Genomic DNA, 18,251 nt, shown 5'->3' on the forward strand with positions numbered 1-18,251 from the left:
CATAATTTTATAAATGCTATTTATAGCAATAAGATTGGAAATAAGAAATTAAGAGCATAGGTAAAAAAAAATTAAATATGTCCTGATATATTTAGAAATCATCTATGGTTTCAGTAAGACGAGAAACTTGTGAATATCCTATTCATTACCATCGCCGAAAATTATTCAATAACTAAGATAAGATTATAGATACATTACATCTTATAAAAATTAAGTTTGTATATAGCAAAACACAACGTATCCAGAATAATAAATCCATTTTACAGGGCAATGAATTACTGTTTTCCATATATTCTAATGCATTTTATTCATGAAGTTTAGATTTTAAAAGGTTGATCCTTGATTAAGTATTATGTAACTTTACTCATGAATGATTTGAAATATATATTTTGGTTGGGCATGGGATTTTTAATGGTTTCTCCCTTCCCAGAGTTGTTTCTTCCTTACATAGTAAAGGAAAACACTGAATAATGGGGAATGAAATCGTTTGCATTGAAGATAAAAAGAGAACTAATCACTATAATACTGCTAGTGGATCTGTTCCATTTTATATTTGTTTACTCTTCTCCTTCCACCTTAATCTACATATACTTTAGAGAGGATCTTGTTTACTTAGATCTAACTCTGCAGGATTGTTTGCAATCAATCAACATTTATTAATCAAGTAGGGCATTGTGTAAAGTGCTGATGAGGTAAGGACAAAAGGCAAAAACAACCACTACTTTCAAGTAGCCTTATGTTCTTCAGAAGATATTAATATTTATACCTATTTTACATGTATATATGTGATTCTCTCCATGTATAAATGTTGAGAAATATATATGTATAGATATGTATAGATATAAGATAAAAGCTACATCTGTAAAGGGGTTGTGGCAGTAGCTGGGGGATAAGGAAAAGTATTTCATATAGTAAGATGGAGTATAAATTGAGGAGGTATTTTAGGAGAGAAAAAGAGAAGACACTGTGAACATGGTTGGGATGAGAGCCTATTGACTGGAATGAGTGAAGGGAAACAATGTATAAGGCTGGAAAGGTACTTGGGTGCACAAGGAGTTTTCTCTTAAATTGCTTTTTGCTAGGCAATACTACCTAATCTTTTCTTTTTCTTCTATACCTGCATAATATTCTGCAAATGTACTTGTATTCTAAACCAGATCAAGCCTTGATTGTTATATACCTCTGTTTAGCAATTCAAGTTAGGAGCCTGCTGAAAAGATAAGAATTTCTAAGAAATGATTTTTACTTCTATCCATTTCCCATCATGAAAGGTTTTAGGTTAGTTTAAACAAGTTGGATTTGAGCTGCTGTAATCATGTCTTCCAATCATTATCCTTCTAATGAGGCACAGTTAGGTCTCCATTACTGTGAACAATGAATCTCATCACATTATTGAAATCTGTATTATTCTAATACTTATGTACTTAAGAAAAATTAAAAAAATGTTTTTGTATTTATTAACATAATACAACAGACAAGGATAAGAAAATGTGTTTCTAATTCAAGTTTATTACATAGTTGTGGAAAACAAAATTTAAAAAAATTAAATACTGTATCTAGGTCTATCCCAACAATGAGAAAATCATTAGTGTCATTTATTAATAATATGGTGTTAATTAGGAAAAGAGAATGATGGAAGAAAAATATAAAAAAGAATTAAGAACTTGGTAACAGGCAAAATATTGAAGAAAATAATACTTTAATAAGCAGAATTAGTCAAATGGTAAAAGAGGTACAAAATATTATAGAAGAAAATAATTCTTCAAAAATTATAACTGAGTAATAAGCAGAACCTACTTGATTCCATGAGGTATCAAGAAAGAATAAAACAAAGTTAAATGGGAAAAATATGAGAAAATGAAAAATTGATATAAAACTGAACTGGAAAACAGACCAAGGAGAGAATTTGTGAGTTATTAAAACAACTAAACTATTGGATTAATAAAGACATGATTAAAGAGAACCTAGACATCATATTTTAAGAAATTATCAAGGAAAACTGCTGTAATATCATTGATCCAGAGGGTAAAATAGAAACTGAAAGAATCTACCAATCACCACCTGAAAGAGACCTCAAAATGAAAATTCCCAGGAATATCACAGACAAGATTTCCTTAGATCAAAGAGAGAATACTATAAGCAGCCAGAAAGAATTTATTCAAATACTATAAATCCATAATCAGGATCACACAAAATTTAGCAGGTACCACACTAAAGAAGAGGAGGGCTCAGAATAGCTTATTCTAGAAGGCAAAAAATTAAGAATAAATTACCCAACAAAACTTCAGCTATTTTCTTTTTAAAAAATCAAGGTATAAAAGGAGCCAGCTGGCTCAGTGGATTGAGAACCAGGCCTAGAGATGGGAGGTCCTAGATTCAAATCTAACCTCAGACAACAGTACCTTGGGCAAAGTCACTTTAACTCCCATGCCCTAGCCCTTACTGTTCTTCTATCTTAGAACCAATAGACAATATTGATTGTAAGACAGAAGGTAAAGGTTTTAAGAAAAGAAAAAAAATCAAGATATTAATTAGGAAAAAGATCTCTTCAGGAGAAAAAACAGATCTTGAATGAAATAAAGGACTTTCAAGCATTTCTAATTAAAAGTCCGGAGCTGAATAGAAAATCTGGCATTCAAACACAAGGCTTGAGAAATATGAAAAGAAGAGAAATCATAAGGGATTTAATTATGTGAAATGGTTTACATCAATACTTGGGAAGATGATACTTATAATTCCTAAGAACTTTATTATCAATAGGGCAATTAGCAGGAATCTACAGAGGGCACAGGGGTAAGTAAATTATGTTGGGATGATGTTGGAAAAAAAATGGGAGGGGTGAAAAAGTGGGATGCACTGGGAAAGGGAAGAAAGATAAAGATTGAGAAAAATTATATCACATAAAAGACCATGTAAGGAAGTAAAGGGGAGATTGAGGGCAAGTCACCCACAACACTTGAGCCTCATTTTCATCTGAACAGGTTTAGAGAAGTACCTGTCTGTCTATCTATCTGTATATGTGTACATAGAGGGGGAGATACTGGGAAGAAAATAGGATGGAGGGAAATACATAATAATCATGAATACAAATGGAATGAGCTCACCCATAAAAAGGAAATTGATAATAAAGTAGAGTAGAAACCAGATTCCAACAATATATTGTTTGTAAGAAATACCTGAAATAGCAAGGCACGCACAGAATTGAAATAAGGAGTAGAACATAATCTATAATGCTTCAGCTCAACTAAAAAAGGCAGGAATAGCAATCTTAATCTTCAGGCTAAGCAAAAGCAAAAATAAACCTAATTAAAAGCGATAATTAAGAAACTACTTTTTTTCTGAAAGATAAAGTATTATCAAACACATAAGTGCCAAATAGCACAGCATCCAAATTCTTAAAAAATTAAATGAGTTCCAAGAAAAAACAGTAAAATTACCTCAGTGGGGGACTTCGACTTTTCCTTCTTAGATCTAGAAAAATCTAAGTATAAAGATGAATAGGATTCTCGAAATTAGATATGATAAACTTACAGAGAAAAATGAATGAGAATAGAAATTTTACCTTTTTCTCAGTTGTACATGGCATTCACAAAAACTGGCGATGCATTAGGACATAAGAACATCAAAAATGTGGGATAACGGCACTCTTTGGGGGCCATAATGCAACAAAAAATATTATTTAATAAAGAGCCTTAGTAAAAAATTGGAAAATAATCTAATCCAAAACAGTAAGCCAAAGAACAAATCACAAAAAAACCAGTAATTTTATCAAAGATAAAAACATTAAGACAATATATTAACATTTGTCGGATACAGCTAAGGCAGTGCTTGGGGAAAATTTCTCTCAAAGTTTATACCAATAAAAATAAAGCACATCAATGAATTAGGTATGCAACTAAAATATGAAGATATTTAGTTCCAATGTCTTGTTCAGCACTTGCTAATAATTCTTTGGCAATTTTAACATTACGCAATTGAGTCGATCAATGCAGGCAGTAAAAATGTCTTCATTATCCACTTCATTTCCATTTTCTTTCACTGTCATATAAAGTTTTTGTTTAAATGGATGCTCTATTAACAGGAATGTGTTTTGATTTTAATATTTAATCCATTCAGCTAAAAGATGCTTCAGTTTTATCATTGTATTCCCTATAGTTGTTTTTAAACTACAACATGCTGATGTAAATGCCTTTTTTCCCCCCACCGTGTTTTATATTCCATACTGTGAGAATGTGGGCTTTATGATATCACATCCTATTTTAGAGTTACTATGACTACTCTCATTTTGTTCAATTACATCACATTTTCATCTAATGTAACATCTTTTCTGGGCTAGCAGTGTTTCCATAGTATGATTCCCTTTGTCCACTTTGTAATCTTTAAAAGAAATGACAATTATTGTTGTTCATTTAGTTGTGTCTCTTTTGTGATGACATTTGGAATATTCCTGGCAAAGGTATTGGTATTTCCTTCTCCAGCTCATTTTACAAACGAAAAAACTGAGGCAGAGATAACGCTTGCTCAGAATCACACCAGTGACTGACTCCAGGCCTGGCACTCTATCCACTGTGTAACCTAGTTACTCCTAGTAATATGATATACAGCAGTACATCACATCTATACATGATAAGCAACATGACAATGTAATTGTGTTAAAATTCTTGACTAGCTTACACATGTTAAATGAATTCTGCTTTGTAATAAATGATCTGATGTCTTAATATCTGTACTGTTAAAACTAATATTATATGAACTCATGTTAAATTTGACCTAGATTTATTTCTGATCATTATTCACAAAATTGGAGAGAATAAGATTCTCCTTAAATCTATTTGCTTTGGGATTTTAAAAAAGCTTGACTCAGAAAAAAAGTGCCAATTTGGGGGGGGCTCACTGCAAACAAAATTTCTTTCACATACCTCTTTCTTTGACAAATTCAGTTAATATCTGTGTTCACTAACTAGCCAACTCTCAATATGAAAGTGAGGTTTAAAACCTAACTATATGTTCACCCAAGATCATGGAGATGTTCTGCTCAGAGTCCAAAAAGAAGGAATCTCTCTAGATGGTAAGGTTCTCCAAATACTCCTATTCACAGATGATATGTACTAATTATATCTAGCTCTAAAAACATTACAAACTGCCTCAGTGAAATCTATAATTACATTTAATCATCTAAATTAGAGAACAAAGTTGATGAAAAAATATATTGCCCAGATGATGACATACAGCTGGACAGATTGTGTTAGTGTGTATAAATATCTATACACACATATTCTCTTGTCTCTATCTCTTTGTCTCTCCCTAACACACACACACACACACACACACACACACACACACACACACACACACACACACACAATTATAGTATGAATAGGCCAAAATTAGACTATAGCACATTCAAGCAAAGAGCTTTCAGGACTGCTAAACTGTTTCTCTACAAATTTCCATTTCTTTTACAGTAATATATATTTTAGCTACGTCCATCAAATGGAAAGGCTCATGATTTTTAGAATAAAAATTACATGTAACCAAAAAAATTATGGAAACCACATAGTGGGTATAAGCAGGGCTTCTCAAATTGGCAAAAATAAAAACTTCTTGGGGTCAAGAAGTGCCCCAAAAGTTATCATTATCATGGACATATCTGACAAGAATAAAGTAAGAACATCCTTGGATGTCATGGTCCAGAAATGTAGACTTTAATTATGCCAAGAAAATTAACTACTAGAAAATGGCAAAGCCTTTTTTACAAAACAATCTCTTTAGTGATCATATTTGAATGTTTCCTTTCATTTCTTTGACTCCATTCAACTCTCTAGCACTACAAAAATTACTCTACTCATTCAGGGTCCATCTCCTCTATCTGAAAGGTTTCCCTAATCCAAACCCATTCGTATACCATACCCTGTGGGGATCTCTCTTACATTAAATGCATTTCTATTTGCATCCTCAAGGCTGACTTAGGCCCAGTACTTTGGGTGTAGTAAGCCCTTAATAAATGCTTTTCTTCTATTCATTATTATTATAGTCATTGCAACTTTCCATTTCAATTAAACTCAGTCCAAAAGGGCAAGGAATTGTAGTGATGTCCCTACAGTGACATAGTAGACATTAAAAGTTTTGTTGAATTGAATCAAATCCTTAGGAGCTTTTGAAAGAAATTATTTTCGAAAATCTATCAAATCAAGAAATAAACCAAATATACCAAAATACTGGTAGAAAGCATGCATTACTGTAGGAAAATATTTAGTTATCAGAAGTCAGTTTAAACTAATGACAATGAAATAGAATCTATTATGACTGTCAGCTCAAAAAATTAAAAGAAAAATTCAAGATGTCAAAAGTTCAATTTATTTAATTTTAGTCTTTCCATGGTTTTTAATACCACTTTTAAAAGTATTTACACATCTGCTAGACACCTTGGATGTCAAGAATAACATGATTTTGTTTTATTATGTAGATGACTTCTACTGTTCAAGTTGTCCTGTTTTTTTTTTGTTTTTTTTTTTTTAGCTCAGCAACAGCTGAGAGAGGTAGGTGAAATACCAGCAACTTGTGGATCCATTCGTAATAAATTTTAAATATTTCAAATAAACTTGTAAAATTTAAAGCCATTGTTTAATATACCAAATTGCTAATTTTATGCTAAACACATTTCTAATTTCAAAATTCAATAAGATGACATACTTTAAATTTGCAAAATCAAGTCAACAAGTATTTATTAAGTATTAACTATGTGCCAGTTACTGTGCTAATTGGAAGGGATACAAAGAAAGGCAAAAAAACTCCAATCCTGGCTCCCAAGAACCTCACAGCTAATGGGGGAAGACACCAGGCAAACAAGCTATTTACTGGATAATCTAAATTATAAGATCGAGTAATCTCAGAGGGAAAGCACTAACCTTAAAAAGAACTAGGAATGGGAAGGCTAGATGGCTTAGTGGATAGAAGGCTAGACTAGAATTGGGAGGACCTGGGCTCAATCTGGCTTTAGGCACTTCCTAGCTAGATGACCTTACCACTCTTCTGCCATGAAATCAATATTTGTATCGATTCTAAGCCAGAAGGTAAGAAGTTTGCAAAAACACCTGGGAAAGCTTTATGAACAAAGTAGGACTTTAAGAAATTCAGGGAAGCTAGGAAATAAAGTTTAAGAAGGAGAGAAACTAGGAAATAAAATTTAAGAAGGAGGCATGTAGTATGGCTAATTTCTCAGAACTACAGAATTGGGAAGTAGGGAGGGAGATGGTAAGGTTTAAGAAGCCTGGAAAGAAAGGGGTCAAGTTATATGAGGGCTTCAAAAGCCAAAGAGGATTTTATACTTGGTTCTGGAAACAAAAGGGAGTGACTGCATGATTAAACAGGGAAATGACATGATCAGACTAATGCTTGAGGTCACTTAGCTGAGTAGAGAGGATGGATTTGAATAGGGAAAGCCTTAGGCAAGGGGAGCAACTGGCAAACTAGTGAAATAGTCAGGTATGAGGTCAGACAGAAGCCTCTACAGTAGTAAGGAATTCAGAAAGAAGGGTGGTTCTGGGGTTAATTAGTTCAGTTTTGGACATGTTGAGATTAAGACAGCTATAGAATATACAATTTGAAATATCTAATACATAGGTAGAGATGTTTACTACCAGAATAGACCCTTAGGGAACACCCTCAGGTTAGTATAACTTGCATGATAAACCAAAAGAAAGTCATGTAGGAGGAGAACCAGGAAAGAACAATGTCATGAAAACCTAGAGATAAGAGAACATCAAGGAGAAAAAGGTGTATAACAGAAAAAGCTGCAGAAATGTCAATGAGACAAATCAAGAGACCACTGGTAACCTGGGGTAAGCAGCTAAATAAGATGTGGAATGAAGTGGAGGCTGTATCTCCCCCCCCCCACCCCCCCCCGAAAGTTTGAAGATAGATAAAAATTTTGAAAAAGTTGCTGTGGTGAGTTGGATAATGAATTGATTAGGGAGATGTAAAAGGACTACCTTTTCTTAGTAAGGGCTCAGTTGGTACTAATTGAACAAATTTCAATTTCTTTAAAATATGTTCTCTTACTACCTCCCCTATTCCAAACTCTTAGCTTTAAACTTTACAGGAATTTTCTATTTTACACCTCAAATGACAAATAAAATGTGGTTATGGCAGTTTTGTTTATCTTATTTTATCTAGCTTAGCTAATTCTGCCCTTTGGAGTATACTAATACAGTCTAATATTGAAGTATTTCTATTTCTGTGTATGATCAACAAAGTCCAGCAAGAAGAGACATAAATTCCATTCAAATAACTATAAATGTATAAAATATTACAGAGTCCATTTATCAGGACATATCTAAGAATTATATGAAAGCAACATAAAACACTTTACAGAAATAAAGTTAAATTACTGAAAATTACTTATTCATGGTTGGGCCATGCCAATATAATAAAAATGACACTATCACCTAAATTCACAGATTCAGTTCCATACCAAACTAAAGGTTACATTATAGGTTCAGGGAAAAAAGATTAAAATTCATATGATGAAACAAAAGGTCAAGAATATCAAAGGAAATGATGAAAAAAGTTTAAGGAGAAAGTGAGGAAACCACTAAGCAATAATCAAAATTTCTTGGCAGTGGGGGCCGTTAGGGGACTAAGTGAATTGAGAGCCAGGCCTAGAGACAGGAGGTCCTAGGTTCAATTATGGTCATAGATACTTCCTAGCTGTGTGACTAGGCAGGTCACTGCCTAACCTTAACTGCACTTCTGCATTGGAACTACCCAGTATTGATTCTAATACAGAAGATAAGGGTTAAAAAAGACTTGTTAAAAAATAGAAAGATTGATAGAGATCCAGGAGCAAATAAATTATCAGTTTACCTCACTTCATTAGTTGGGGTCCTAAGTCCTGACCAGAAAACCTGTTTTTCTCTGGGGAAAGCTGAAATCAGAACTGAGCTTTTCTGTGAAGGTCAGTCAGCTCAGAACCAAAACAACATAAAAGTCAGGATCCATGAGAAAGTAACTCCCTTACTGCAGCCAGGGTAGTATAAGATATACAATGAAAGGTCCAGTACCCCATGCCACTGACCAATATAACTTCTAGACGATAAGGGTTGCTTGCTCCATCAAGGTTAGGTCTCATAATGAACATTGTTTGCTTTGTATCTTGCACCCTATAAAAACTGCATTGTAATTTCAGTCTCAGGCAGCTTTCATTATGAAGATTTGCCCTGATCAGTAATAAATAAATATTGATTCCATTAATTTGAACTTCTGGGTGTCCGGACTTGCTTTATGAAGTGTACCACTTCACTAATGGGAAAAGGATCCACTATCAAAAAGTACTAGAAAAGGCAGAAAGTAGTTTGTGGTAAATATCACCCCCCAAAACTGCAAATGGACACACAACCTAGATACAAAAGGTATGAATACATACATATAATACATTAAAGGTATAAATAATATAAAAGGTAATGATACAAACAAATAAGAGGAGACGGGAAAAGAGACACCTTTAACAACTAAGGACAAGGAAAGATTATCCTTTGCCAAATAAAGGATAAAATCATAGGATATAATACACAATTTCCATTACATTACCGTAGGACCTTGTTTTACATAAACTTGGCACACATAAATTCAGGTATATGTGATCAGCGATTGAAAAAATAAAGGCAGAACAATATGTAAAATAAAAAATTTTAATTCATATGCTAAATCTGTATGTTCTTTTCCCAAGCCAGGAAGTTTCCTAGTAGTTTGCCCAATCATGCTTATTCTTTCTCTGAGAAGCATTAGTGAAATCATTAAATTGTTTCATACCAAACATAGGTTTCTACATAAGTCTTTGTTTCACAGTTCTCAATTTTAACAAGTAGCATCTGTGTCAGAGCAGTGTCCTTCTGAAAGGAACACAGCCTAAGTACAGAATGAGAGATACATTTTTCAGACTCGGACAATAAGGTATGTTTTGCTAAAAAAAGAGGCCTTTTCTTCAGTAAGTGGGGAGTGGGCAAAGGTAGGATATAGTGACAGTGAACCTCCAGGGCAAAAAAAAAAAAGGAAAAAGCATTAAATATTTTTCACAGTATCATGTAAAATTATACACAAAAAGGCATTTAGCTATGTGTAATAGTTTTGTAGCTTCATGTAAAATCTTTATGCTGTTTTTGGAATTGTTGATGACTGTCAAGTTCTTAAGAAAAAAATGTAAAATTATACTCTAAAATTATACCAGAATTAAAAATTAAATGTCATAATCTGCATAATAATAATAAAATAATAATAACATAATAACAACAAAAAATCTTTTGGGGGAGGGGGAAGAAATTAGAACATATATTTTATTTCTAGTCCTGCAGTATGCTTCTTGCATGGTCTTTTAAAGATCAATAGCAGTTCAGCATCCACATCCACAAGGCCCTCTTCAGTACCCTGGGATGCATGAAATGAGCTCTTCATACAGCCAGGAAATTATTTTATATTTCCCTAATCCATGCATTATCTTGCTCACCAGAGGGGCTTTTCCCAACTTTTTCATCCCTCTTCAAACCTTCTCAGATGACAACCCTACACCTCATATTTCACAGAAAAAGTGGAAGCCCTGTGCTGAGCTCCCTTCTTATCTCAACTCACCCAGAGTTTCCTACACTACCTTTTCCTTCAACTCTTCACATGAAAAGGTTGCTAAGGTAAACATGAACCTCTGGTCCTATCCCTATCCTGCCTTCTCCAGCAGATTGGTTCCCTCTATCATCTCCTCTTGCACTCATTTTTAATCTTTTCCTGTCTACTGGCTGCTTCCCTGCTGCCTAAAATCATAGTCACACCTACACAGTCCTCTAAAAATAAAACAACCCCCTCAACCCAACCTCATTTGAATTTATCACTCCAAATAGGTACTGTTTTCTCTCTCCTCCTTTTTTGTCACTCAATTAGTGAAATTCACTTAAAATTATGTTATTCTCTTCTAAACCTTCTGAAAGTTAACTTCCAATGTAATAATTCATATGAATATGCTTTCTCCAAAGTTACCAATGATCTCTTAATTGCCAAATTTATCCTGTGAATCCTAGGTTAAGAAACCCTTTGATAGAACATTCTTTTTTGAAAAACTGTTCTCATTCTTACTAACTTTTACTTAATAGATCATATAGCACCAATGCAAGGAAAGCTCATTTTGAAATTCCCCTAATCACTCATTTATTTTAAAGGTAAAGAAACTGAGATCCACATCTCCTGTCTCTTTCTATTATGCTAATCAATAGAATCACCTGCACAACCTGAATCTGGTCTTTATCATAAACCTCAAATCCTACAAAGCTTCCCTATTTCATTATCCTGATTGTTTTTATTTGAATCAATCAACAAACATACCACCGTTCAGTACCTTCATTTTAGATTAAAAAAACAAAAACAAAACAAAACAAAAAAACCGGAGATCTAGTGGCCCAAGGCCTCACACATGCCCTCAAGGAGCCTACCAAGTCAAGGAGCATTTATTAAATTGCTTATATGAACCGTGCTAGGTGCTGAGAATAAAAAATATTGTAGTCAAGATATTTGCATTCTTCTAAGTGGAGGAAGATAACACATAAAAGGAACCACCAGAAGGGCCAAGTGAGGGATAGATCTGTGCACATATAGATACAAAAATAAATAAGAAAGAAATACAATGTAACTTTTTTGAATGGGGAAGATAGGTACTAGGCATCTGGGGTAATCTCAAAAGGCTTCCCTGAGATGAGCTTTGAAAGAAATCAATCAGGAATGCTAAGAGATATAGGTAATTGGGGAATAGGCTAGGCAAAGGCTTAGAGATGAGAAATGTTATATTGTGACAAGGTGGCCAATTTGGCTGATCTGAAGACTATAAGAAAATGATGTATAATGAACTCAAGGTAAGAGTTTTTAAGGCATAGAAATTTATATTTGATCCTAGAAGCAACAGGGTGCTTACTAGGGCTTCATTGAAGGACTGTCATATAGGGACCAGAACTTTAGGACAATAACTTTGGTAGCAGTGTGGTTTCTCTGAGGAACAGAAGACAATTAGGTTATCAGGATAGATGAGGCAAACAAAAAATGATGAGAGATTGAATTACAGCTGTGTCAATTCAAGTGGAGAGAAGAGTATGGATACAAAAGGCAGAATCAGGAAAAAAAAAAACCTTGGCAAATGAGATATGTAAAGGCAGGGAGAATGATTATGTCTCTGAGAGTGAGGACTTGGTATGACTAAAAGGTTGATGACACTTAAAAATAGTTATACTAGTTAAAAGAACCTTTTTTTTTGGGGGGGGGGGAAGGGGGTTATTTCTTACATAATATAGATCCAGTCTCCAAGAATAAAGCTTCTACATTAAACAGTTCCAAACTCCAAGATCATAGTTATAAAAATCTACAGGTTCCACTAGTAGTAGTTTTATATCTTCATTTAAAGGGTCAAATTCTCAGACATTGGAAATTATAAAAAATTGTCTATGGAAAGTAAACCAACTGATTTGCTTCAAAAATCAATGCATAAAACCAAGCAGTTTGGAAACTTGCATTACTTAAACAAATATTCATCAAGCACTTACTATGCTTGAGGCCTCCTTACCTTACTCTCATTTCCTGCCAAGAAAATTTACTGTCTTTAATCTAGTAGCACTTAACATGAACACAAATTGAGTTTTCAAAATGAATTTTCACAGATTATCTAATGATTTTTTGGTGATACTCTAAGAGAATTTTGGAAGAAGAATGGATTTAGGTAAAAAATTTCTCTCTTTTAACAAACTGAGCTTGAGATGCCCAAGGGACACCCTGTCTACTAGTCAATGATGTAATATAAGGTTAAAGTTCTGCAGAAAAATAGGCTTTATATATAAACCCAGTAATTGTTCAGTTATTTTCAGTCATATCTGACTCTTCCATAACCCACTTGGGATTTCTTTTGCAGAAATACTGAAGTGAATGGTTTGCCATTTCCTTCTCCAGCTCATTTTACAGATGGGGAAACTGAGAACAGTTTTAAGTGACTTGCCCAGGATTGCACAGCTATTAATTATTGTCTGAGGCTAAATATAAAGTCAGGAAAAATTAGTCTTCCTGATTCCAAGCCCAGCACTCTAACCAGTGTCACTTATATCTGGTAACAAAATGAATAACTATTTTTTTCATGGAACTGAAGAGATCACCGAGTATATAAAGAGACAGAAAAGGGTCTAGGGCACTGATGGTAAACCAAATTGCCCACAGCTGCTCCATCCCGTAGAGTTCATTACTAGAAAGGCATGGGGACTCAGGCAGAGATGCTCCTTCCCCCTCCATACAGTGCTAAGACACATCACTGGCCCCTCAGCCCAGGAGTCCAATGGGAATGCTTTCTTTCTCCCCGGTGTGGGGTAAGGGGCAAGCAGGGAGTACTCAGTACTGGGTGGGGGGAAGGAGCACAGCGTGTTGAGGGGAGAAGGGGACAGGCACAGCACTTGGTCTGGGGGTGGGGCCTGTCACTCAGTCTCTAAAAGGTTTGTCATCACTGGCCTGAGGCAATGTCTTGGGGACACCCCCAAGTTCAGGGTAAATAAATGGATATAGACCCAGCAAAGTCTGAATGATCAGATAAGTAGGAAAAAACAAGATATAGTGTCCCAAAATTCCCTCAGAAGAAAAAGGAGCCAGGAGCAAAGAGTGGCCAACAGTGTTAAATGCTGAAGAGAAATAATAAATAATGATAAGGATTGGGGCCCAGTAGATAGGGAAAATAAAGAGATTTCAGGTAAACTAGAAGAGATTATTTCATTTGAGTGATTTGATCAATAGCTAGATTAGGAAGTCAAGAAAAGATGGAAAATTCGTTTCCAGGTTTTGTTTTTGCTTTACATTATTCACTTCCCTTTCCTCACACACACAAAAAAAGATTGTTGATTTGTTCTTATTTTTTATAGAGGTCAGAAGAAATGTTTCAGGGAGACAAAGTGTGAAATGAAGGATAGTAGATATAGGATAGCTTGAGGTGACGTTACAAAGTGTAAGTGAAGGCACCTGACTCCTTTTCAGCCTAGAATTGAATTAGACTCATAATCAGCCACTTGAGGAAAGCAATCATCACTCTTCAACCTCAGTTACTTACAGTCTGGATTCTTGAGGAGTTGCTAATTCCCAACTTTAAGTAATTTCCACTACCTGCTCTTTTTGTTCTGGTTCCTTCAACTGATGATTTTTGGAAACAGCAGTATGTGCCCTTTTTGCATTTAATTTCATACTTTTAAAATTATGGGGGGCAGCTGGGTGACTCAGTGGATTGAGAGCCAGGCCTAGAGACCTTTAGATAGGAGGTCCCACGTTCAAATATGGCCTCAGACACTCTCAATCCCTAGCTGTGTGACCCTGGGCAAGTCATTTAACCCCTATTTCCTAGATCTTACTGCTCTTCTGCCTTGGAGCCAAAACACAAAATTGATTCAAAGACAGAAGGTATGGGTTAAAAAAAAATTATGTTCAATCCATTTTCTCTATAAAACTGTAAACTAAGTCTGAGATTTTTGTATCTAACATCTAGCTCTATTCCTTGGACAATGAATAAATGAAAGAAAAACCATTTATTAAGCAATTACTATTTATGTAACAGATCCAGAGCACCGGAAATACAAAATCATTTAGTCCTTGACCTCAAGAAGTTTATATTCTAATATGGAAAGACAACATGTGATAGAATAGTGGGCAAGTAAGAGTTTTGATTTGAAAAGTCACAGGAATGGTTAAGTTGATCCATAAAGGTCTGCCAACTGACCTCTGTAGTTGGTTTTGTTGGCACATAGTTGGGCAAAAGTTTCTATTAATATCCTTTACTTCCTTTAAGTTTTTCTTCAATTTTTAAATTTGGTTTCCACTTTCTTCTTTTTAATCAAATTAGCTAATAGTTTAGCTTTTTAACTGGATTTTGTTTAAAAAAAAAAACAGCTCCTAATTTTATTAATTCAATTTTTTTGTTTTCAATTTTAGTAATTTCTTTTGGAATCTTCAGGATTTTGATTTTGGCATTTGAGATTTTAAAAAGTATTTTTGGTTACATTCTTAAATCATTAACTTTTTCTCCCTTTTTTAATTAATAAAAGTGTGTAGAGATATTCATTTTCCCATAAGGATTCTATGAATATTTGTAATATAAATATAAAACACATCAAACTTTTTTTCAACCAAAGCAATGGCCATGTTGATTTGATTTTTGTGCCTAGAGTAAGAAGTAACACTTCCTGTAGTGTGAAGGTTAATTCTGTTATATTACACTTTAACCCAAACATTTTGGAAGATACAACACTTGTACAAACTGTACAAAGATAACTTGTGCAAAAAGCCAATCTGATTTGTTCTGTACCCAAAAACTTGTGTGATCATTGAGAATAAACATTAATACAGTGAAAAATGCCACTAACAAGTGAAATAATTTAGAGCACAATCACAGATTTAGATCCCTTAAGGTTTAACAACTTCATTTTAAAGATGAGGAGACTAGAAGCAGTTAAATTACTTGCTCAAGGTCACAATGGCAGTTAAGTGGTGGATCTAAAGTTAAAAGTTGCATTTCTAAAACATTAGGTTTAATAGGTTAATAGCCTCCATTTTTCATCCTTAATTAATAAATTAAAATGTTACCAAAAGGTTACAGGTCACCCTTTGCAATATTCAGATGAAATAGCTGTAAAGGTGCATAAGAAAAATGTCATTTGGACTTTATATACTTGTATAACTTTATGAAGCACAATTTTCAAAGCACTTGCCTCACAAAACATAGGGACTGTATTTCCCTTCTTTTTAGAGACCAGGAAAATGAGGTTCAGAGTGGTGAACTGATTTTTTAAAAGTCAAAATTAAAAAATGGGTCTCTCCTTCCAACTTTAACTTCAGTTCTTTCCCTATATGCCAGAGGTGCCTTTAAGAAAGGTTTTTAATAAGTATTGAGCATTGAGGATATTGATGTGGGACAGAAAGTATTCAATTTCCTAGAGCTAAAGCTGTTTAAGCAATCCAAACCCTAAACCTCCAATTTTCTTATTTAATGCCAAAAACTTGCTTTTCAGCTGTATCCAACTTATGTGATCCCTGGACTTTGCCCATATTGTTTTACTGGTAATGACAGAAGCAGTTTGCCATTTTTCTCCAGTGTCCCCATTTAACAAATGAGAAACTGAGACCAAAAGGGGGTTGAGTTTCTTTTTTTCCTTAATAGGTCACATAGCTAATAAGTATCTAAGGATAGATTTGAACTCAGATCTTTGTGACTTCAGGCCCAGTGCAATAACTACTGCACCACTTAGCCACCAATGCCAAAAACTAGACACAACATATTTAGGCAACTAAAGTCAAAGTATAGAGATCTAATGACACAGTATGTCACCATTTAGACTGTGACATAATGTATATGAAAATGTTTAAAGTTGACACAAGTCAGGTAGAAAGAATTAAGAGACATAAGCAAGCATTACCAGTTGAATGGTATAAAGAGAAAGAGTGTAACATGTCAAGCTATTTCCAATTCTTTCAATAACCTCTTCTAACCATCCTCAACACGCTGAAAGACTACACATCATTTAAAGCAGTAGTATGGGGGCAGCTGGGTAGCTCAGTGGATTGAGAACCAGGCCTAGAGATGGGAGGTCCTATGTTCAAATCTGGCCTCAGACACTTCCCAGCTGTGTGACCCTGGGGAAGTCACTCAACCCCCATTGCCTACTCCTTACCACTCTTCTGCCTTGGAACCAATACACAGTACTGATTCCAAAACAGAAGGCATGAGTTTAAAAGAAAAAATTAAAAAAAAAAAAGTGATATCAAACTCAAATAGAAATCAGCCATTACAAGATCTGCAGCCCTACTGGCCAAATAATGACTTAAAAATAACACATATCTATGTTTTTTGTTTTTTTGTTGATTAAATATTTTCCAATTACATTTTAATATGGTTCAGGCTCAGTGTTTTATAGTTCTGAGGTCTGCATACTGCATGGGGTATGATATAGTTGTCAAAGGCATATGGGGAATTTGGAGATAAACAATCATATCATACTCTTGTAATTAACCAATCTATTTCTTAGGTAGATAGGCACTGTTAACTCTTGAACAGATTTCTTTTCATAAATAAGGGGTACAAGAAGGGAATACTGAAAGCGTAGTGGTATAGAGACCAAGAAAGGTTGAGAACCCTTGTATTAGAGAGTAGGGGTGTTCAACTCAAAAATACAATAAAACATAGCTAATGATCATTTGTGGGCTGGGATCTAAATCCATGTTTCTATTTGAGTTTGACAGCACTGCTTTAAAGCACCTATGAAATGCTACCTTCTCCATGAAGCACTACCACCATCCCATACTTCAAAAAGCACCTTGTACCTCCTTTATTTACTTATATTAGCAAATTACATTAACTTTTATTATAGCCCCTCTTTATTAAACTACCTCAATGAGGACAGAGATCACTTCTTATCTAAATTTTCACAATAGGCTGCAAGCACCTAACCCAATATTCTACAGGAGGGGTATTACCAACCCTGTAAAAGGCTTCCATAATTATGCTGAGAGGGAACAAGGGAATGGAACAAATATTTGTTAAATGCCTGGTAGTGTGCCAAGCACTTTACAAATACAAATTAATTTGATCCTCACAACTCCCCATTTTGCATTTGAGGAAAATTTAAAGCAGAGGTTGACTAGTCTAGAGAGACATGGCTAATAAGTGTCTGAGGACTAATATGAATTCAGCTCTGGGCCCACCATATCCTAGCTGGCAGAAACATAAAATTTTCAACACCAAAATGATATTATTTTGGAAAAAAAATTCCATTTAAAATCACATTAAACGTCCAATTCCAAATTAGGAATTTCTGTACCACATATTGATATATATATATATATATATATATATATATATACATATATATATATATATATATATATATATAAATCGAAGGATTTAGATGGGATTTAAATAACTATATAAAACAAGACTAAATGTCCTTACTCACAGACCAAGGAAGGTGGCTGTTATAAAAAGTACATATCAAATTACCTATTAAATATTCTTCATTAAGGAAAATAAAACTTTTATCATTAGAACTAGGACTACCACAATTTATGCAGTCATTAAGCTTATGGTCTGACAGATGCTAAGGAAAATTCAAAGATATAAAAATAAGAGGTAATATTAAGGAGTTTACAAATAAGGAGAGCAGAAATATACATAGGTACAAATTAGAATGTTAATTATATAAGTATAAATTGTC

General features: G+C 34.2%; 1 protein-coding gene across 5 annotated transcripts in view; it reads right to left on the minus strand.

Moving 5' to 3' along the window:
- RAD23B (RAD23 homolog B, nucleotide excision repair protein) overlaps window positions 1–18,251 on the minus strand; it is an 87,134-nt gene that overhangs the window by 66,776 nt on the left and 2,107 nt on the right. The window contains exon 1 of one of the 5 annotated variants that reach the window (XM_007499637.3): window positions 3,563–3,710. The exons of the other annotated variants lie outside the window; for them this stretch is intronic. Within the exon in view, the coding sequence (XP_007499699.1) occupies window positions 3,563–3,586 (24 nt within the window). The 5' untranslated portion in view covers window positions 3,587–3,710. Of the gene's footprint in view, window positions 1–3,562; window positions 3,711–18,251 lie in introns of those variants that run through there. 5 annotated transcript variants of the gene reach the window in all.

This window comes from Monodelphis domestica, chromosome 7 (assembly GCF_027887165.1).
Source record: "Monodelphis domestica isolate mMonDom1 chromosome 7, mMonDom1.pri, whole genome shotgun sequence".
Taxonomy (NCBI): Eukaryota; Metazoa; Chordata; class Mammalia; order Didelphimorphia; family Didelphidae; genus Monodelphis; species Monodelphis domestica.